The following is a 23,505-nucleotide window of genomic DNA, read 5'->3' on the forward strand; positions in this document are numbered from 1 at the left end:
GAGAGATACTAAAAAAGCGTTTCAGAGATGATTATTGACGTGTCTACATTAAGGTGTCTTACACCATATCCAGATGTAATGAGACCTTCTTAGGCAAATCACCTGCATGAGCTTAAGACCTTCTGACAAGGTCACCTGGAGGCAATGAGGTTAACACGCTGTGTGGTTATTGTTCTTAAGGCCAGGTGTGCCCAGGTTGCCTGGTCCCTTCTATCTGTAATACTATCCCCTCTTGAAAGTTTTTTTTTTGTATAAAAATCGTGTTTAGGTTGCTTTTTTCATATATATGCATCTCTCTACTGAATTGGGGAAATTTTTGTCTATTAGTGTCTAAATAAATAAGATTGTGATGGGATGTCACGACAGGCCCTTGATTTTGACCTAGAGTGAAACAATAAAAAGGGCTGAAATGAATTCTACCCCCACAGTCATCTGGCTACACCTGCAGGAGGTGGGGAACAACTCATCCTCCATGCTGTTTGCCATCAGCCAAAGTGGTCCATCAGTTACATCCACTCTGGGACCTTCGGCTGTTTGAAAGGCTGAAGCGCTGCAGGTGAAACCCTGCTCTGTAATTAACCAGGGTAGAGGATGAGTGAAATCCTTTAACCTGCCTCAGTCTCTCTCTTTGTCTTTCACTGTGATCAAAGAACTTAAATATGATCTTGCCTGGGAGTGAGGAGTGAAGGGGAGCAGAGGGAACAGCCCCAGTCTGAAAGACCCTAAGACAACAAGTTCATAAAATAATAAAAGTTAAAAGATCCTTTGTGCATTTGAGAAAACAGATTGAAATTAGAAACTAAACCTCAGTAGCCCTGAGCATAATCCCTGAGGAGGGGAGCTAATGAAACCCCCGCCATCAAAGTGAATCCTGAACACAGATATGAAGTCATCGACGGTGCTGTAACCATCAGTCGAGACGAAGCACAATTGGCAACACCTGCGGGGCACTGCGCATTGCTCATCTGCGAAGCCACCGCCTGGTGTCTGCCCTTTTCCTCCCCTCCTGCTCTGGCTCACTGTGGCGATGCTTCCTCTAAGCCATTGATTGCTAAGCCACAGATGCCCATCAGAGACACAGGCTCTACAGCACCTTTCCCAAACCAATCTGCTTCAGCAGTCATCCCAAGCGTGAAAAACAGCTCTTCCCTATCCCTGCGCGATGCTGTATTAACAATACTTTGAATACTATGTTAATGATAATAGCCAACATTTATTAAGCCCTTACTATGTGCAAGTCACTATAGATGACACTTTACATACATTCGCAGATTTTTCTTTATGACCTGGCCTTCCGAAGTCAGTATTATTATCCCCATTTTATAGATGAAAAAACGGTCTTAGAGAAATTGTTACTCATTGTCACTGGTAAGAAGGAATTTGAATCCAGGTCTCTCTGACTGCAGATTTGTGCTGCCCTGTATGCACACTGCCTGTCTTACCTTGTATGGAGTTTCCCCCCAGAAACAGCCTCTGAGACAAGGATTTAAGTGCATACATTTTTGGGGGGGGCAGTCAATCCCAGGAACAGAGGAAACGGAGTAGGGAAAGTAAGATGGTGAAGGGAAGAAAGCAAATAGAGGTGTGTTATCAAGCCAGTTATCCCGGAGCCCAGTCCTGCTGGAGGACTCCGGGAGGCAGTGCAGAACACACCTCAGAGTTATCCTCACCAGAGGGATGAGGAAGCTCTCCATCATTGGTTAAGGGCTGCTTCCTCACCCTGTTCACATCTGTCATTGACTGAGGGCTTCTTCCAGGGACTTAACTTTCTGACATTAACAGCTTGCCCAGATCATGGCCTGAGCTTGCTTCTTTTGCTCCGGAAACAAAGCTCGTAGGTAGGAAGTCACAGATGCACACAATAAGCAAGCTTTGAAGACGTATGGATGGGTACCGCCAACCTCTGCACAATGCCTTACAGATTTTAAAAATAATTTTTAGCATTTTAATCACTACCGTTTCTCTCCTTGGGTGAGGGACAAGTCCATAGGGGCTGCAGGGCAATAAGTGACTGAAACTGCACTGTAGTAAAATCGCACTTGACCTTCAAACTTGCCACATTGTCCCAAACCAACTACTTTGTAACTATCCTAGTTGAGATCATTCCAAAGGGGCTCTCTTGGTCCTCGCTGCCAATAGACCCTGGTCAGACCCATCCCACTGGCCTTCCTATCATGACCAGACATATCTGAATCCTAGCGTGACCTCAGTTAAGCTGGCAAACTAAGACCCCTGTAACATATGGTTTGTATTTCTCCTTTAAAAAGAACAACATTCAGGAAACAATAAAACCAAGATTTTTAAAGAAAAAGAAGTGGGCTCTTTCTTTCCTAAATTAAGCTATTTTGATGAAAGTGAAGACTGCAGATAGTTTTAAAGCTTCCATCGGAAATGCAAAGATTTTGGCTCAATTCCGTTTTCTGTGTGCTCCATGCCCTCTCTCTCCTTGAAGCTATTCAGTCAGCCATCTCCCTATCCTTAGTTAACCAACAACTTCCAAGATCACCAGGGCCTTGCAACAGAAGGCGCTGGACACTCAAGTGTGGAAAGCTGGAGAACTGAATTACATAAGAATAGGAGTCTTAACCTGAAATTCTTGGAGAGGCTCCTGAATGCCTCTGATAAAACTGTAAGTATGTTTCATAAATGTGAACATTAGCATTTTTCTGAGGAAAAACTATAAGGCTTTTAATAAATTCTCAAAATTGTATAGGATTTCAAAAGATTAAGAACCCTTGTGTTAGAAATAATTCCAGAAGTCACCAAATGGCTTAAGGAAAAGCAATAGGGCAGTCTCAGATCTTTCCAAGCAGAACTAAGCTCGTGTTCCTAAAATTTAATTTATTATTCAGTCCACAGCTTTTGTGAGTCTTGTCTGCTGGCTATAGATCTTAACTGTGTTTTTAGTTTAGATTTTATACACTTTGCAACTTTGGTGGTTTCCTATAAACTGGAACATGGTTAAACGTGAACAGAGACTTCAGAGGTGAGCCAACTGGAAGAAGCCCTTGGTGCAGTGCACTAAATTACAAAATACTGAGTTGTTAACCATGATACTAGAGGTACCTAAACTTCCCTATCAGGCTCAAAGAGCTGAGTCCTGAATAATCCTGAGTCTTGGAGCATTCAAGCAGCTGGAAGCCCCAGTGCAACAAAGCAGTCCAAGCGCTGGTTGGTTCATTTATTTACTCAACAAGTTAAGAATTCCTACTATGTACAAGGCAGTGTTAGGTACTAGGGATGCTACACTGAATAAGTTCCCTGCTTCATAGATATTGAATTCTACTTGGGAAGACAGACATTAAATAACTAATCACATAAGTGAAAAGTGATGCTGTAACAGCATAGTATAGGGGCACACGAACTAGGTTGCAGGAGTGGGGTGGAAGGAAAGGCTTTCTTGAGAAAGTAACCAGAGAGCAAACTCAGAAGCCTATGGCTTCAGTTACCACAGAGGACTGAGAAATGTGTTTCTGTAGCCCATACCTCTTTACCAAACTCCAGACTCAAATATCCAGTAGCCTACTTGATATTATTACTTGTATGACTCCAAAGCATTCCTAATCTACATGCTCCAAAATGAGTTCCTAGTTTGTATTGTTTTTTCATAATAAAATGTTGGAGGGAAATGAGTTCATAAACTTCCCTCCTAAACATCATCTCTCCCACCACCCATTCAGATACAAAACCTAGAAACCAAGGCCAATGTAAATATCTCCCCTTTGCCTTAATTCCCAAATTTATTGCCGAGTCCTGTTCATTATACTTTCTATGCTTCTCTCACTTCTGTCCTCTTCATCTTCCCGCACACCACCCTCCATTCTAGCTACTAACGTATTTGCTCTGGTGGCTTTCTACGAGCCTGATCATGGTAAGAAACAGGAAACATTCTCAGTTAAACTTTTAATGATAATTTAAAAGGTTTACAGAGTCGTGGATGAGGAAACCAACAAGCAGTGTTGAGGCACTCAGAGAGCAGCCAGCCATTATCACCCTGAAGGGATAAGGGGAGGAAATGTTTTATTGGAGCCTGGAGAGAACTGGAGCCCAGTGGCTCCTCTGAGTTAGTAGTCTCTGAGCCGAGGCATCAGCCAGAATGGTGCTAAGTGGGGAGGAATACTCCAATCTCTCTCCTCTTTCCCTCCTATCTTCTGCCAGATGACTCCTATTGCTGAACAAAACCTAAAGCTGAAACGCAGTTCTAAGTGATGCCATCCTTGCACAAAGCTTGTGGGAGCCAGGGTGGGCAAAAATCTCCCTGTCCTCCAAATGTTGCATATCTGTGCTCTGATCACTGACTGTTGCTTCTGATCACAGAGGTACAGACAATGAGATGGGTGGCCTTTGTTGTTGTAAATCCTTCCATTGTTGCAAGCCCCTCTGGTTGAAGTGACTCCTGGGATTAGAGGACTGGCACCCTTTCTTCCTCCTTTCATTTTTCTCTTGTTCCTCTTTTGAGAGTCAGACACTAAAGACTAGGATATTCAAAAGCAATAATATATACAGGGAAAATTAGAACATGAGCATGCATGCCCAGGGAAAACCCTAAAGATTCAACACACACACACACAAACAGAACTAATAAATGAATTTAACAAAGTAGCAGGATACAAAGTCTACACACAAAAATTAGTTACATTCTTGTACAACTAACATTGAACAATCTGAAAAGAAAATTAAGAAAACAATTCCATGTATAATAGCATCAAAAAGAATAAAATACTTAGGAATTAACCAAGAAGGTGAAAGACTTGTACAATCAAAACTTCAAAACAATGATGAAAGAAATTAAGACATAAATGTATCACATCTCATGTTCATGGACTGAAAAATATTTTAAGATGTTTCTATTACCCAAAGTAATTCACAATTCTAATCCCTATCCCCCCAGTGCCCTAGGTGGGAAAACTTATTCTGAAATTCATATGGAATCTCAAGGTACCCTGAGTAGCCAAATCAATCTTGAAAAAGAAGAGCAAAGCTGGAGGAGTCACATTTCCTGATTTCAAACTTACTACAAAGCTACCATAATAAAAACAGTTTGGTACTGGCATAAAGGCAGATAAATAAACCAATGAAATAGATAGAGAGCCCAGAAATAAACCCTTACATACATGGTCAAATAATTTTTGAAGGGTGCCAGGACCATTCAGTGGGGAAAGGAGAGTCTTTTCAACAAATGATGCTGGGAAAATTGGATATCCACATGCAAAAGAATGAAGTTGGAGCCTTATCTAACACCATATACAAGAATTAACTAAAAATGGACAAAAGACCTAAATGTAAGACTTAAAAGTATAGAAATCTTAGAAGAAAACATAGGGCAAATCTTCATGATAGATATGCTGATGATTTCTTGGATGTGACACCAAAGACATATGTAACAAAAGAAAAAAGGAACAAATTTGAAACTTCATGAAAATAAAAAACTTCTGTATTTCAAAAGATAATATCAATAGAGTAAAAAGGCAACTCATAGAATGGGAGGAAATATTTGCAAATCACATATATGACAAGAGAGTAACACCCAGATATGTAGAGAACTAAAACTCAAGAACAAAAATACAAACAACCCAATTTTTAAAAGGGCAAAGGGATCTGAGTAACATTTCGCTGAAGAAGATATGTGAATGACCAATAAACACATGAAAAGATGCTCAACATCATTAATCATTAGCGAAATGTAAATCAAAATTATGATGAGATACCACCTCATACCAAGTAGGATATCTACTATTAAAACAAGAACAACAATAAAAAACTCCCAGAAAATAACAAGTGTTGGTGAGGATGTGGAGAAATTGGAATCTTTGTGCACTCTTGGTGGGAATGTAAAATGGTGTAGCCATTGTGGAAAAGAGTGTGGTAGTTCCTCAAAAAATTAAAAATAGAACTACCATATGATTTAGCAATTTTGGGTATATATCCAAAAGAATTGAAAGCAGGATCTGGAAGAGATACTAGAACTCCCATGTTTATAGCAACAATATTAATCGCAATAGCTAAAATTTGGAAGCAACCCAGGAGTCCATCAAGAGATAGATGGATAAATAAATGTGGTATATACGTAAAATGGAATATTATTTAGCCTTAAAAAAGAAAGGAATTTTGACACATGCTACAACATTGATAAAGCTTGAAGACAAGTGAAATATGCCAGTCACAAAAGGACAGTTACTGTATGATCCCAGTTATATGAGGTACTTGGAGTAGTCAAAAACATAGAGACAAAGTAGAACAGCAGTTGCCAAGGGCTGGAGGCCAGGGGTGGTGGGGAGAATGGGGATTTATTGCTGAATGGGTACAGTGTTTCAGTTTTACAAGATGAAAAGAATTCTGGAGATGAATGGTGATGATGGTTGCACAACATTAGAATGTATTTAATACTATTGAATTGTACACTTAAAATTGGTTAAGATGGTAAATTTTATGTTTTGTGTATTTTTCTACAATAAAAAAATTTAATAAAAAAAAAAACCCACTCAGAGGCTATTGAAATGAAGCAGGATCCTATGGTCCTCCCCCACCATGTCCTCCATCTGCCTTTTTTTTTCTTTAGATCTTTATTGGAATATAATTGCTTTACAATGTCCTGCCAGTACAACAAAGTGAATCAGCTGTATTTATACATATATCCCCATATCCCCTCCCCCCCGCCTTTTGTCTGTGGAAAAATTTAGCCAAACAAGTTCAATCAGAGAAGTGAGAAAATGTAGGAAAACAGTCAAAGGAGACCAAATAATAATAGTCTAGTCATTAAGCAAAGTCAAGGACCTTTAGTTCCTCCTTAAGGGCTGTAGATAACCCATGTCCTGTGAGCTGTCTTGTACTGAAGCCCCCATCAGGTGGAAGGAGTTAACTACATGATGACCAGACTGTAGCCAAGACATAAGCTGCCACAATTCTTAGAGTTGGCCTCAAGGAAATGGGAACAAACTGACCCTGGAACTGAAGATCAACTGTACTTAAAACAAGATGATGCTGGTCAGACCTCCACATGACCAATTTCAAGATGACTGTCAGAGCTGAGAGCTGGCTGTGTCGTTTCTGCATGTAGCCTCCTCCCTCTGCCTATAAAAGTTCTTTCTACAGTAGCTCTTGTCCCCTAATCTGATTGTCAGGGGCAGGATCTGGCTTTTGGACAGGTATTTCCTCCCCCCCCACCCTGGTCCCCTGTTGCCAGCATCCAAAATAAAGCAAACTTTCCTTTTCACCAACCTTGACTCTATTGGCTTTTGAGATGTGAGCAGCCAAACCCCACTTTCGGTTATACTATTATCTTAAAAATTTTAAAAGAGGAAAAACACCCAATGAAACAAACCAAACTAGGGACAGGAAAAGCATAAAATTCCAAACAGTAGGGAAATGGAACACCAGGCAGCCATTTTGTAGTTGTAGGTTAAGAAGAAATAATGATGATATATTAAGAGAAAATACTTGTTACAGTAATATGTATCGTATTGTTACTGTAATATATTATTATACGTACTGCAGATGCTCCTTGACATCATGGGATTACTTCCTGATAAATCCATCATAAATTGAAACTATCATAAATCAAAAATGCATTTAATACACCTAACCTATGTCATAGCTCAGCCTAGCCTACGTTAAACATGCTCAAACACAGTAGACTGTAGAGTATCCATTGTTTACCCTTCTCATTGCGTGGCTGACTGGGAGCTGAGGCTCCCTGCCCTGCCCAACATCATGGGAGAGTATCTCACCTCATAGCGCTAATCTGAGAAAACCCAAAATTCAAAGTACAGTTTTTACTGAAATGCATATTGCTTTCACATCATCATAAAGTCAAAAAATCCTTAGTCAGACCATCATAAACATGGACTGTCTGTACACAGTTGGAAAAAGTCTAGAAGGGAACGCACCAAACAATGTTAAAAGTGGTGTTCCTGGGTGGGGGGGGGAGTCGAGGGAGGGAGGGAATATGGGGATATATGTATAAAAACAGATGATTGAACTTGGTGTACCCCCCCCCCCAAAAAAGTGGTGTTCCCTAGGTAGTGGGATCATCGGTGATTTTTATTTCTTCCTTGTCTATATTTCCCAAAATAAGTACGTATTAATTAAAAATCATTTTAAGTTTTGAAAAGTCAAGTCAACTAAGAAAGACATCTGAAGCCTCAGGTGAACATGTTAAACACTTGTAGGAGAGGGATGAAGAAGGAAGACAGAGGTTTTCAGTTTAATTCAAAGCTAAATTTATTAAATACCTAGTTTCCCCAAATCACTCAGTATGAGTGTGCAATATATTGGTGGACAGATTTCAGTTTCTGTGTTATTTTAATCGTAATTAAGATTTTCAAAATGTAGATTTTTCCTTTTTAAGAAAAATGAAATCAATTAGATTGTTTAATTTCTCCCCAACTTGATTTATTTTTTATTATTTTTTAAATTAATTAATTTATTGGCTGAGTTGGGTCTTCATGGCTGGCATGGGCCAAGCAGTGGCTTCTCAATGTGGTGGCTTCTCTTGCTGCAGAGCACAGGCTTCAGTAGTTGCTGCACGTGGGTTCAATAGTTGTGGTGCGCGGGTTCCAGAGCGCAGGCTCAGAAGTTGTGGTACACAGGCTTAGTTGCTCTGCAGCATGTGGGATCTTCCTGGAATCAGGGCTGGAACCCGTGTCGCCTTCATTGGCAGGTGGATTCTTAACCTCCAAACCACCAGGGAAGTCCTTCCCAACTTGATTTAAAACATTAACCCAAAACTCAATGCCTTAAAAACAAAAAGACATTCGCATGAAAATTCATGCAGCGTGCCAATGGTAAGAATATTGTGTTATTCTTTATTAACAGTGATTTCCTCTGCTGAAGAGTAAACAGCTATGCTTGGAAGTAAAACCAAAATCGCAACTAATGTGCGCCTTCTGAGATCAAGGGCCACAAAATGAAAAACTTGAAACTGCCATCAGAATTACTCAAAGATAACGAGACCGGAGGACTGATTTTTATTGATTACCAAGAACAAATACATTCAAAACGGTATACAAAACACCAACTAAAAATAGAGTCAAAACCCAGAACCAGAGCAATTCCTTCTGAAACCTGTTCGCCCTCTACCGCAGTCCCTTCCTCTGGTCCTGGCGGGTCCCCTCCGCCACTTCTCCCAGCTGATGCAGGGCATTGGTCCTCCACTGGAAGCCCTCGCCGCAGGACACAGAAAGCTCTCCCAGGTGATGAAGCGTCCGGCCTTGCCCCGCCCCGCGCGGCCTTGCCCCGCCCCGCGCGGCCTTGCCCCGCCCCGCGCGGCCTTGCCCCGCCCCGCGCGGCCTTGCCCCGCCCCGCGCGGCCTTGCCCCGCCCCGCGCGGCCTTGCCCCGCCCCGCGCGGCCTTGCCCCGCCCCGCGCGGCCTTGCCCCGCCCCGCGCGGCCTTGCCCCGCCCCGCGCGGCCTTGCCCCGCCCCGCGCGGCCTTGCCCCGCCCCTGCCTGTCCCGTCGGCGCCGCGCTTGCTGGCGTTCTGTGGGTTTCTTTCACCCTCCGTCCGAGTGTGACGAGCCGGGGCCCGGAGGGGTCTATTGCGCAAGCCCAGGGCGCCTGGCGGCGGTCGGGGAGAAGCTTGGGTCGCGCGCCGGAGACTATGAGGCGCGGCGTTCGGCGGGCTCCTTCCCGGAAGCGGAAGCTCGGGGGGCGGGCCGAGGGCTGCCGGGAGTCCGTGGCGGTTAATTCCTTTTACCGTGCGGCTTTGCTTCACTCGGTGTGGAGGTTTCTGAAGCTGCGGGAGATGGTCAGGTCCGGATCTCGGCCGGGCCAGGTGAGGTCTGCATCTCGGCCGGGCCAGGTGAGGTCTGCGGACCCGAGGCGTCCACTGTGGGGGTGGAGAGGGGCGGAGGGAGTCCTCGGGCCGGGAGCAGTGCAGGGCCCCCTTGGAAAAAAGTAAAAACAGAGACGGCGCTGCCGCGTTAAAAATGCGGGGAGGGGAGACGAGGCGGGGGTGGGGGCGGGGAGCTACTCTCCACCCCACAGCGCGAGGCTGCATGTTCCGTGTTCGCCGTGGGGGCCCCGGGTTCGGGTCCAGCCTCCGCCGCCGGGCCGGTGACAGCCTCTGGGAGCCTCAGGACGTTGTCGCGTTAACCGGAGGTTCTTGGCTGTTCCCACAAGTGCCGCTGCTAGCTGATCTTCCGTCACAGTGGCTGCTGTTTTATTACTAGTGAAAAGAAAAGAAGAGAACACTCTCCCAGTTAGTGTACTTGCATGCAGCCTTACCTCTCCTCAAATGCACGCCCCTCATCGGTTCTCTTTTCTGCTTAAAATCCAACTCTGGAACACTTTTTATTTTCAAGGTAAAATCCCAGTTCTGTGGCCTGTCAACACAGCCGTTTCTCGAGCTGGCCCGTGCCTCCCTTGCCAGCCCCACCCCCATCCCAGTAGTATCCCGCCCCCCCCACCTGTTTCTCCCGCGGGGCCCTGCGCGCCCCTGTTCTCTCAGGCCTCCGTGCCTCCGCGCTCTGTTCCGCCTGGAATGCCCTGCTTTCCACCAAATCTAGCTTTCCATCTCCTGTCCCTCAGCTCAGGGAGTGCTCACTTTACAGAAGGAAGCCTTGTCCAGCGCTCTCACATTTCCATCGTTTGGGGGCCCTTGCTAGCTTTTATCAAGCCAGTTTTCAAACTAGAGACGTTGCTCATCTTTCTCGGCTACTAAGCAGTTTCTCTCTGTATTTTCAGGTAATCAGTCAACCAATGTGAATCAGTCAGTCCTCACGCAGACCCTCTACTTAGAGTGATCTTAACACCTCCTTAAGTATATCCACACACCACACACCCCTTTTTTGGGTTTTTCTTCATTTATCAACTCACTTTTAATGCTGCCTTCCCCATTCATGTGAATCTTGCAGTTTTTCTCAAGACCTGTCTCAAGCTTTCTTTATGAGACTTCCAGCCCGCCCCCACCCTTATAGATGTTTCTTTCATATTGAATGAACTCAGAACAGGTGCAGTCTGCAAGGGGGAAAAACATGGTTTTTGTAATCACAGTCACCTACGGATTGAAATTCCAGTTCTGCCACTACTATCATCGTGCTAGTAAGCAAAGTACTTTCTACTTCTCTAAGCCTCCTTTTCCTTATCTATAAAATAGATGTAACATTCTGCCTCAAAGAATTGGGGCGATTAAATGAGAGAACCTGATAAAATATTTATTTCACACTTGGCATAAATTGTGCAACACAGTTTAGTCCCCTTAAAAACAGTTTATTACCATCTCAATGACAATAATAGCAGCTAACATTTGGGTAGCACTATTACATATATTACATACAGTTTCTCATTTAATCTTCACAATAGCCTTAGGAAGTAGGTAATACTCCTCATCTTATTGATTTGATGAGGAAACTGAGGGATGGAGAGTTCAGATAACTTTCCTACAGTTACACAGCTGGTTAGCAGTGGAGACAGGATTCAGACCCACGTAGCTGGTGCCAGAGTCCATTCTTTTAAACATTACTCTTTTAAACATCTCTTAGATTTATGACTTTGAACAAGCCACCTTTCTGAAATTTAGGTTTCTACCTCACAGAAATAATAACAACTCACAGAGTGTGGATTAAGTGGAAATGAAAGGCTTAGGACACTAAATTATTCCACAAATATAATTTTACCTTGCACTTGTTGGTAGGAGATACAACTCCTAAGAAACATTTATTTTTTTCTCAAATAGCAAAGTGAACTGATTCTGTCATGCATTGCCATTTGGGGCACTTGTTTTGGAAAGTGGTTTTCCAGTTTGTGTCTAGGGCCTTTAAACAACTAATAACCTTTTACCAAATAATTAAGCTTTTAATCCTGAATATGAGAGGCTATTTTCAGTATATGAAAACATTTATTTCAGGTTTTCGTTTTGTTTTTGACTGAAAAATATGAAGCAAACCAAGGGCACATTACATTACTTCCACTCAAGGAAATACTATACAACCATTAAAAAATTTGAAGACTATGTTAATATGGGAAAAGACTTACAAGTAAAAGCACAAGACCCAGAATTGCAACTATCTAGTCTTGATGACTAAATAAATAATCTGTATGAAGCCCCAACAGCAAATAGCACAGCTAGTGCCTAGATCTTGATTTTTAAATACTGTTGTCCACTAAAAGGAACCGTGATATTTGGGAGAAATGGTCAACTCTAGGGCTGAGGCCTGGATATATAAAAATAAAAAGGAAACAACCGAGTGAAAAGGCAATTTATGGAATGGGAAAAAAGAATTTGTAAACCATATTTCTGATAAAGGTTCAAAACCAAAATATACAAGGAACTCCTACAACTCAATAGCAGAAAACTAAATAACCTGATTGAAAATTGGGCAAAGGATTTGAATGGGCATTTCTCCAAAGAAGATGTACAAGTGGCCAACAGGTACATGAAAAGATGCTCAACATCGCTAATCAAGGAAATGCAAATCAAAACCACAATGAGATATAACCTCACAGCTGTTAGGATGGCTATTATAAAAAAAAAAATACACAAAACAACAACAAACAAAAGACAATCCAGGAAATAACAAGTGTTGGTGGGGAGGTGGAGAATTTTGAATCCTTGTACGCTGTTGATGGGAGTGTAAAAGGGTCCAGCTGCTATGAGAAATAATATGAAGTTTCCTCAAAAATTAAAAATAGAATTATTATATGCTCTAGCAGTCCCACTTTGGATATTTATCCAAAAGAATTAAAAACAGGATCTTGAAGAGGTATTTGCACTCCTGTGTTCATGTAACATTATTCACAGTAGCCAAGATGTGGTAACAACCTAAATGTCCATTGATGGATTAGTGGATACACAGTGGAATGTTATTCAGCCTTTTTAAAAAAGGAAGGAAATCCTGCTATATGCAACATGAATGAACCTTGAGGATACTATGCTAAGTGAAATAAGCCAGTCACAGGGCAAATAGTTGCATCATTCCACTTACATAAGGTATCTAAAAATAGTCAAACTCAGAAGCAGAGTCTAGAATGGTAGTTGCCAGGGCCTGGAGGGAGGGGAAATGGAGAGTTGCTATTCAATGAGTAGAAAGTTTTAGTTATGCACAATGAGTAAGTTATAGAGATCTGCTATAATCATACTGTAATTAACAATACTATGTTGTACACTTAAAAATTTGTTAAGCAGGTAGATTTCATGTTACCACAATGAAAAAGAAGAAGAACCTGGAGCAGGTTATTGTAAGGACTAGCTCAAAAAATAGTGGGTATGTGTTAAAAAGATATAGGAGCTGGTTTGAAAAGACTCCCACTGACAGAATCTGAGACATTTTGAGCATTAATATAAATAAAGAGAATGATGCATCCTAATCCATTAAATACACTAGGAATCAACGAGTCCATACTAACAAGTGAAAAAGTGCCTCACTAAGGTTGGTTGCCAACTAATAAATATAGAAGGATGTAAGTTAGAAAAGTCACCATTTGACAAATGATTGAGGCAAGAAGCCTCAGTGCTACTGGATGAGAGTTTGATGAGTAGGATGTCTGTGTAACCTCAAAGTATCTCCCCACAAAATGCTTAATACTTAAAAAGGTAAAAATAGTAACCTTGTAGTGAAAAATCTGGCGGGCATCATCTTAAATAATCAAACTTTACATCGGCAGTAATGGGACAAACTGACATCATGTGTCTGCTCATATTGTATTGAGAAAGATACAACATCCCTTTTGTGGTATTCCTGCCAAAAAAGCACAACCTGAAACTAATTATGGGAAAGCAGACAAATCAAAATGTCCAGAGGGACATTCTACCAAAGTAACCATTCATGCTCTTTAAACATATCAAGTCTGTAAAAGACAATGAATGACAACCCGACGATCTGTTCCAGATTAAAGGAGACTAAAGAGATATGACAACTTAAAATGCAACATTTTGATCCTGGATTGTACGGGGGCCAGAATTTTTCTTCTATAAAGTACAGTGTTGGAATAATTGGCAAGATGTGTATAAGATCTGTAGATTAGGTTATAGTATGGTTTTAGTATTAATTTCCTGATTTTTATAATTATACTTTGGTTATATGAGAGAGTGACCTTGTCCTTAGGAAATATTTAAGAATAAATGTTTAAATATAAAGGGGTATCATGTCTGTAACTTAATCTGGAACAGTTCACACAAAAAGTAATATACATTCTTTTTTTGAGAGAACATGGCAGATGTAGTAAAATGTCAACAGTTGGGGAATCTCAGTGACATGTATACAGTTCTTTGTATTATTTCAAAATAAAGAATACAAAATACATTTGAAGAAAATGTGCCAGTGTGATACTGTTGCAGCAGGGTGCTTTGTTCTGGTTAATTTTCTTTACCTGGGTTTCTGTAATATAACCTAATGTGTGTGTGTGTTGGAGAAATGCTATATCATACAATTATGCCATTATGCCATACATTTATCTCAGATAGTATACTTTTTTTTAATTTGAAAGATGATTATTGTGGTAGTTGTTTTTAGACTTAGCAGCACAATGGTTTGGCTTTTTATTGTGGTCCTGGTCAGGACACCAGCATAGATATTGTGAAAGGAAGGACCCTGTGGGGGTCACGCAGGGTCCAGTGGAGCTGTTACATGGCATCTTATTTCCAGCAATGCTGTTTCTCACTGCTGGCTTTATGACTCTATCATATTCTAAGTTATCTTAAGGAGAAGTAAAACTTTTTATCAACTCAATTAAAAAAAAATGTATTCTCAGTAGCATTCTTAGAAGGAAGGTGTCCATATTCAAGCAAACAATAGAATATTATGTAACTCCAGAAAGTTTAATAGTTACTGCTCAAAGCTATCTTGGGATGAAATAGGTAAACATGTCAAGAAAATCCTAAGTATAACTGCCAACAGTGACTACACCTGAAGGGTAAAATGAGGCAGTGAGTAGGGAATTTAACTGTGTCTTTTAAAAATTATATTTTGATTAGAGATTATATGATATAAAGTTATTAAGATAAGAAAAGGCATACCATGGAAAATCTACTTTTTTGTTCTGTCCCCCAGATTCTCAATTTCCTTCCCCAGAGGCTACTACAATTAACTGTTTCTGTGTAACTCTCAAGGTATTAGATGCATGTAGAAGCAAATGCATTTTTTCTTTATTCTACACAAAAGGTAGCCCATCTAAAGTAATTTTTAAATTAAAAATTAAAAAACAACATATGAGTTTAAAAAGAAAGATTGAGAAAATGAGATAAAGATAAATGGTAGAGTTTTTATGTGCTGGTCATGTCAGGCATTCTAAAGAATGTGGATAAATAGAATCAGAGTTATGAACTCTGCTCTATGTCTTGAATTAACTTATATGTTTGAAGAACTGGGGAATGTAGAGCATGTTCGGGGGTTGAGTACAGTCCAAACCTACTATAATATCTACTGTATATCTAGATATTAAAATAATATCTCAACTTCACTTTCAGTTTAAATAGACTTAAGACATGTATGTGTTGCTTGTTTGACATTTTACATAGAACAAATTATGAGTTCAGTTGTAATTGTGGGTTTTATTAAAAATTAATGACAAGGTACATATATAAAATGAAGTATTATTCAGCCTTAATAAGGAAGAAAATTTTGCACATGCTACAACATAGATATTATGAAGACATTGTACTAAGCAAAATAAGCCAGTCACCAAAGGACAAATAGTGTATGATTACATTTACATGAACTTCCTAGAATAGCCAGATTAATAGCAACAGAAAGTAGAAGGGCAGTTACCAGGTGCTTGGGGGGAGGGGATGAGAGGCTAATGATTAATGGGTGCAGAATTTCAGTTTGGGAAGATGAAAAAGTTCTGGAGATGGATGGTGGTGATGGTTGCTCAACAATGTGAAGGTATTTAATGCCACAGAACTGTATACTTTAAAATGGCTAAAATGGTACATTTTATGTATGTTTTACCACTGTAAAAACAAAAAAGGACAGAAACAATGAATAACCTTTCAGGTTTTGTCAAAACAGCATACTGAGAATATAATAGAAAAAATATTTGTATATTAACTACAATATAATGCATTATGTCATAGGTATTATCTTCAGGAAAGCACACTGGACCTGCTAAATTAAGAAATGGAAAGAAAGGGTAAGTACTTAAAGAAGTTTACAGCTTCAGGAAGTCTCAAGAGATTTTCGAGTCTTTTGGATGGACTAAATTTTTCCTACCCCAGAGAACTAGATGGGTCTCTACCGTCACAAAAGTCCGGGAAAGAACCTTTCATATCTACCTATGTTGATCATTTTAGTCTTTACAGTCTTCATAAAGTCCTGCATAAATAAATCCCCCTTTTACATGGTTGGACGAGCTTTCTTACCCAACCTTTGCTGAAAATGTCTATTTGTAATATATTTAGGGAAAAAAACCGTTTTGTGTTATATGTAAAAATACTAATAAACTTGTTTTCTAGGACGCATTTGAGAAAGATATCCCATTTCAATGCAGATTCTGGCTATCCCACTCATTCTGATTCAGAAAGTCAGGTAAGATTAAACTGAATAGATACAACATATGTTATTTTAGTTAGTTTTCAGGTAAAAGCTAAGAAGTGGAAATAAAAATTCAAAGGTAAAGTATTAATTGCTCTAATGAAGAATGAAGACTTTGCATTAAAACGTGTCTTCTACCAATAATAAATTGCTTCTAAATAAGGAAAATTTTAAATTACAGAGGTTTTTTTCCTGCATTAAAATTTTGTGTACAAATTTCTAAATGCCTTTCTCTTTACAGACTGAAACTGTACAGGGGCTTGATGGTTGTGCTTCTTTGCTGCGGGACATTTTGAGAAATGAAGATTCAGGTTTTATTTTTTTAAATGCTTCTTTGCTGATCACCTTTTCTCAATTAAGTAGTTCTCTTAATGCTAATGAAGTTTTTTAAATTATTAATAGGTTCAGAAATAGCATATTCAGAAAATAGATATGACCCCAGACCTGTAGAAAGCAAAAGACATGGATCTAAAAAGAAAGGACATGAAAAACATACTGTGCCTTCTGTAGTCCGGAAGGAAATTTGTAAGTATTTTTTCTATTATTTATTTAAATATAATACTTAATTCCAGGGGTTCTGATAAATTATTGGGATTATGCAGTTGGACTCTCATTTTTATAACATTAGTTATTCAGGTGCATGTGTGTGCTTGTGCTTTTTTCCCCCCTCTCTTCAGCTTCTCATTGCTAAGTAGTTATTTTCCTAAGAAGAAAGGTAGAAAAAAAAACCATAGCTATTGTAGGAGAAAAGGTTCAAACTCAGAATGACATTTGGGAGGTATATAGAGTTATCTTTGTTCTCCCTGCCCCTTGTTTCCAGAGATATTCACAGATTGGTTGGGTTTCATGTGTACGTTTATTGTTTTAAAAATACTTTCTGTATATACACATATATTTAAGTAGGTTGAATAGTTCAATTTTTTGAGCTGCAGAGTTAGAAGACGTGGTAATAGGAAGGTAAAATTCCAAGTTGGGTAGATATGTAAGGAAAGAAGGCCTGCCACTGATTGACGGTGACTGTAGCCAAGGATGTTTTATACCTTCACAGTTAACTTGCTGACTTAATTAAGTGTAATAATTCAACAAGTAGTTTAGAATAAGCAAGTTTTGATTATGTTGTTCCATAGAGGCCTGTAGAACAAGATAGCCCAAAATGGAGATGAAAAAGTCCACAGTGAAAATTCAGAAGGTCAAGAATGGAACCAGCTAATTCCACAGTTCAGGTGGGCCAAAGATGTTAGCACAGCAGTGTGTGCTTAGATTCAGCTTAGGCAAAGGGTGAAGTCTAGAAAATTACCTACAGCAGTAGCCCCGGGTATTAAGAGATCAGGATCAAGGCAAAGAGGCTGAGAAACTGAGGGCAGGGCATTAATAGGACTAGAAGTTGATGTTGCAGGTGGTCCTGAGTCAGAGAACTAAGGCAGAGAAAACAACTTACTAACCTATCTTGGAGGCCAGTCGCATTTAGTCTCATATTGTCTTGACCTGCACTGCTCAAGATGGCGTCTCTAGCTAAATGTGGCCATTGAGCATTCCAGGTATGGCTAGGAGGTGAATTGTAAATGTTATTTAATTTTTATTAAATTTAATTTTAATTTGAAAACTGGTACTTGATCCAGTTATTAGAAAACTTTTAAATATGTTTGGAATAACTTGGGTAAATGAATCTACCTTTTTTAACTATGTTTTATTAAATCTAAATACAGATCAAGGATTTTTGATGAAAATTTACCATCCAGATTGAGATGTGCTTTATAGTAAAATGCACAGTATGCTTAGAATATTTAATGCAAAAAATAAAATATCTCAATTTTTAATTTTTTTGATTAATTAATTTATTATTTATTTACTGGCTGCATTGAGTCTTCGTTGCTGCACATGGGATTTCTGTAGTTGTGGAGAGCGGGGGCTACTCTTCATTTCAGTGCGCAGGCTTCTTATTGCGGTGCCTTCTCTTGTTGTGGAGCACGGGCTCTAGGCGTGTGGGCTTCAGTAGTTGTGGTTCGTGGGCTCTAGAGTGCAGGCTCAGTAATTGTGGTGCACTGGCTTAGTTGCTGTGCAGCATGTGGGATCTTCCCGGACCAGGGCTTGAACCCATGTCCCCTGTATTGGCAGGCGGATTCTTAACCACTGCACCACCAGGGAAGCACTCAATGTTTAGTGTTAATTACATATTGAAATATTAATATTTGGGGCTATATTGATTTGAATAAAACATTATGAAACTTAGTTTTACCTATTTTAATTTTTTTAATGTAGCTACTGGAAAATTTTAAATTGCATGTATGGTTTACATTATATTTCTGTTGGACAACATTAGTCTAAACTAGGGTCGGCATACCACAGCCAGTTTTCTTTTATAAATAATGTTTAGTTATTTATTTTGTAAATAAAGTTTTATCAGAGCACAGCCATGCTAGTTCACTTATGTATTTTCTCTGGCTACTTTTGTGATGCAGTGGCAGAGCTGAGTAGTTGTGACAGAGACCATCAGGCCTGCTAGGCATATGTTTATTCTCTAGCCTCTTAAGAAAAAGTGTACTAACCCCTGGTCTGACTGTTAAAGCAGAAGCCTATTTTGGTGGGGCCAGTGGACAAAGAAAAGAGTGGTAGCACCAACTACGTATACCTCCAGTCTCCTACTTTTTTCTCGAGGCAGGTTATTTTTTGTCCAGGGCACCCTTCCTCGAGGAACTCTTATTTAAAATGTACATGGCTGGCAGTGGTGCCATGGTAGCAACTTGTTGGATCCCAGCTTAACTATTTGTTATCAGATTTCCAACAGAACATTGATGGCAACACTCAAATTAGGATAATTCTAAGAGGGTTTATTCACAAAGAATCTCATTATAAAGCTGCGACTAGAGTATAGGGAAACCACAAGGGATTGTGCTAGCGTAGTGCTGGTGGCAGGAGCAGAGCTGTTATTATCCTTAAGCCTTAAGGGATGAGGGGAGGAAGAGGGCACTGGGACTCGGAGATACTGTCATGTAGAGCAGGCCTCCTTGAGGAGAGCAGTGACAAAGCCAGCCCAAGGTGGCTCATAGAGAGGGAGCTGGGAATAAATACTTGGAATTCATGCTTCTTCTTTTCCTTGATAAATGCCAAGACTCCCATTGGATTGGACCCAACTGGAACCCTGTTGATGTATATCTGGTCTGGGACCTGATTTTCATTCTTACAGCTAATAATGTAGCCTGACCGTGTCATGCATGTTGGCAGGAGACACAAGACTCCGGGTCCGAGACAGAGGACTCGTGCAGGCAGCTTGCACATCAGCATGTGTGTGTGCTTGTTCTCCCTCGCTGCCATCTCCCACCGGGACAGTGCTGCACATGCTTTAGGTTGCACATGCTGTATGTGCTGTAGGTTTAAGTTTCAGCTGAAGAATGCTGAGCTTGGGGAATCCGCTGATTTTTTTTTTAAGCTCTTTATTGGAGTATAATTGCTTTACACTGTTGTGCCAGTTTCTGCTGTACAATGAAGTGAATCAGCTGTACTTATACATATACCCCTTATCCCCTCCTTCCCACCTTCTCCATACGACCCTCTAAGTGATCACCAGTCATCGAGTTGATTTCCCTGCGCTATGCAGCAGCTTCCCACTATCTATTTTACATTTGGTAGTGTCTATATGTCAATGCTACTCTCTCACTTTGTCAAATCCACTAATTTTATAGTAAGTGGTAAGCAAGCCTATCCTTGTCTCAGGGGGAAACATTACCTTATCCCTCAAGGTTGGTCACTGCAAACACAACCCTGAGAAAATGCCCAGGTAAAGAGCTTAGATCAAGGCCTTACTTTTTTGGTAGACCCAGCAAGACATGTAGGAGCAGAAGAGACCCATGAAGGAATGTCTCTTAACAGTGTAATTCCAGAGAGAGCAGAGCAGGATGGAGACGGGTAGAAGACAAGTTTGGAGAAGCAAATGAGAGAGATCTAGCATTCTGGGTCCCTGGCATTAAATTCTCTTTTGGATTAGAGTCAGATCAGCAGTTCTGGCCTATGATCAGGATATAATATTCTTGTCCTTTCCCCTGCACTTTCATCATCAGAAGGAAGGACCTGTATCCTTTAGGACAACCTCCTTTAGGGTTGCAGAATTAGAAATGGTTCTCATTGGCTTATTCACTCCTAAGGTTGACTCTTCAGAAGCAGAAGCCTCTTTCCCTTTGGTTAAATTACTCTATCTTTTTCATTTTACCAAACTGTAGCACTGTCTACAAAGGATCATCTTTTTTTTTTTTTTTTCCGTGTTTTGTGATTAGCAGCTTTAACCAATACAAGGTTTTTGCTCTGCTATCATAGTGCTCAAAATACACAAAAACCACCCTAAGTACTTGGTTTCTTTTCCATTTCTCCATGATAGAGATAAACATAACTTTAGGAATCTATTATACCATGTTAATTAGTTTCTATGTATCATTTTAACTGTAGCATACATTATCTTATGTTCACTGTCTTCTGGGGCTTAGGCTCCTCATTTACTTTCTGTCTGGGACCTGCCTGATCATTGCATGTCTGTGGAGTCACTCCCACCCACCCTATTGCATATGGGGAGGAAGGTGGCAGAAAGGCTGTTCCAGAAATACACTGAGAGCTTACGTGAGCGTGCTCCTGACAGTTAAAGAAAAAAACATTTTTTTAATTAGCAACTTTTTACATTTTGATAACTGTGTTGACTGCTGTGGGCACGTGACCCTACTCTCAGTATCATATGTATATTTCTGCCCTCACCTTGGGAAAATAAACTAGGCAGAATATTTCGAGCTTTGATTGCCCATATCAAGACCAGGTGTCTTTTACGTATTTCACATTGCATTAGGCATCCAGCAGCTCTTATCTACAGTAGATGTTTGTTCTGTGTTTGGGTGGCAGGACTTATCTGTCAGGCAGCGCTTGTACGTCCAAGCAACAGTGCTGTGTAGCAGCTAGAGTTCAAGGGCAGAAAAAGCTCTGTGGACTGAATAAATAGTTACCAACTGACACCAGTTAGACATCACTGTCCTAAGCTGTTTGGTAAAATGTTTACGTAGGGCACTTTGGTATCGTGAACAAGAGCAAGAAGATATACTTCATTTGTATTTGTGTAGTAACAGGCTTATTTTGTTGTTGGTGGTGTGTTGTTTTTTTTTTAATTTTAACATTGTGTATCCATAAAAAATTAAAATACAATCAAATATATCTTTTGATACATACCCAAGAGCTTCCTGGTAACCAGAGCTCTAACAGAAAACGAAATGAAAATGAAATAGAATAGAGGTAGCAAACTACAGCCTGTGGGTCAAACCTGGCCCAGCACTTGTTTTTGTATAGTACATGAGCTAAGAATTTTACCTTTTTAATTTTTTATATATTTGATTTACTTTTTATATTTTTAATGGTTAAAAAACAATAGGAAGTGGGAAGTTGTTGTATAACAAAGGGAGTCCAACTCGAGGATGGAAGATGCCTTAGAGGACTGGGGCAGGGAGGGTGGGGGGGAATCGAGGGGGGGGCGTCAAGGAAGGGAGGGAATATGGGGATATGTGTATAAAAACAGTTGATTGAACCTGGTGTACCCCCCAAAAAAAAAATAAAATAATAAAAAAAAAAAAAAAAAAAAACAATAGGAGAATAATATTCTGTAACACATGGAAATGTTATAAATTCAGATTTCAGTGTCAGTAAATAAGATTTTATTGGAACCCAAAAAATTGTGTATCCATTTATGGTTTTTAACGTGGATAATTTGCTTTTAAGATTTTTGTCTCTTAAATACAGATATACAACATTCTCAGTAGAGTTTCACATAGAGTGAGTTAATAAAGGAGTAAAGTAAGTCGTTAATTCTAAAGCTTTTAATTTTAGGAAGTATTTGAATTTTATTAATTTATGTTGGATGATGACATCTGCTGGCAAAGGTATAATATTGTAGCTCAGCTTTATCAGAGATTGTGAAAACCATCCCTTGGAAAGAAAGTGAATGAGTGCCAATGCTTGGGGCCTATGAGTATAAAATCTGAGAATTCCTCAAACCAGACAATTCTTATCATATGGGGCCAAAGGAAATCCAAGAGCAGAAGAGAGACCTGGGAATCAGGAGGAAAGGAAGAGCAGTGTGCTGGATGGCCAAGGGCTGCCTATGATCTCACCTTCCATCATATTAGATTTCCAAGTTAAACGATTTTAGGAGGATACTTTTCCATTTGATTTATTATGAAATTGTACTTCCACTAAGAAATAATTTTTTATACAGAAATGTTTATTAACCAATTTGTTGTCGCTCATATATTCAGAGAGTGAAGAATAACTGTTACTGCATGTCACCTCAGAGGGGACATGCTTAGCGATATATTATTGATACCAGTTGGCAAGATTTGTGAATTTGAAATATTGATTTGTCTGTATTAAGACTTTGCAGCTATTTGGTAATTGATAAAACATTTATTGAGTTCTTACTTGTGCTAGACATTGATGCTTTACATGTGCTATTTACTTTTCACAACAATCTTATGGAATAGGTAATGCTCATCATTTTTCTGATGAGAAAGAGGAGGCCAAGAGAGGTTATATAATTTTCCAAAAGTTATTCAGCTAGTAACTGTTAGAGCTCATATTCAGGCCAAGGAAGTATGTTCACAGCAATATGTTATCTCAATGGGAGGTATAAACCAAGTCAAAATGGGAGCATCCAATATCTCCAACCATTTTCATAATCAAATACTAATTTAGTAGTATTTTTTTATTTCTATTGGTTATAATATTTCATCTGCCTTTTAACTTTTTGCTTTTTCTTATAAGTTTTATTATTTAGCCATGTTTTTATTTTCAATAAATTGTATATGTTTTGGGGGAATTCCATACCATTTAAAAAAATTTAACTATTCACTTTTTAAATAATTAAGGAGTAACTCTCATAAAGCAAGTGCATAAATCTCAGTAAATTTGTGTGTGTGTACAGCTGTATAGTCACCACCCAGATGAAAACATAGAACATTTTCAGTACCCTCCCAGGCTCCTGCCCACCATTATTCTCACTACCACCTTTCTCCTCATC

General features: G+C 39.7%; 1 protein-coding gene across 4 annotated transcripts in view; it reads left to right on the forward strand.

Annotated features, from left to right (window-relative positions):
• The first annotated feature begins 9,459 nt into the window (after positions 1-9,459).
• The window catches only part of CCDC14 (coiled-coil domain containing 14), a 38,622-nt gene continuing 24,576 nt past the window's right edge, over positions 9,460-23,505 (forward strand). For 3 of the 4 annotated variants that reach the window (XM_057697879.1, XM_057697883.1, XM_057697882.1), the window contains exons 1-5: positions 9,460-9,796; positions 16,010-16,065; positions 16,388-16,460; positions 16,708-16,777; positions 16,869-16,991. In XM_057697879.1, coding sequence (XP_057553862.1) covers positions 9,596-9,796; positions 16,010-16,065; positions 16,388-16,460; positions 16,708-16,777; positions 16,869-16,991 — 523 coding nt within the window. In that variant the 5' untranslated portion in view covers positions 9,460-9,595. The remainder of the gene's footprint in view (positions 9,797-16,009; positions 16,066-16,387; positions 16,461-16,707; positions 16,778-16,868; positions 16,992-23,505) is intronic. The other variant, XM_057697880.1, reaches the window with a different exon arrangement.

Source organism: Hippopotamus amphibius, chromosome 10, assembly GCF_030028045.1.
Source record: "Hippopotamus amphibius kiboko isolate mHipAmp2 chromosome 10, mHipAmp2.hap2, whole genome shotgun sequence".
NCBI lineage: Eukaryota > Metazoa > Chordata > Mammalia > Artiodactyla > Hippopotamidae > Hippopotamus > Hippopotamus amphibius.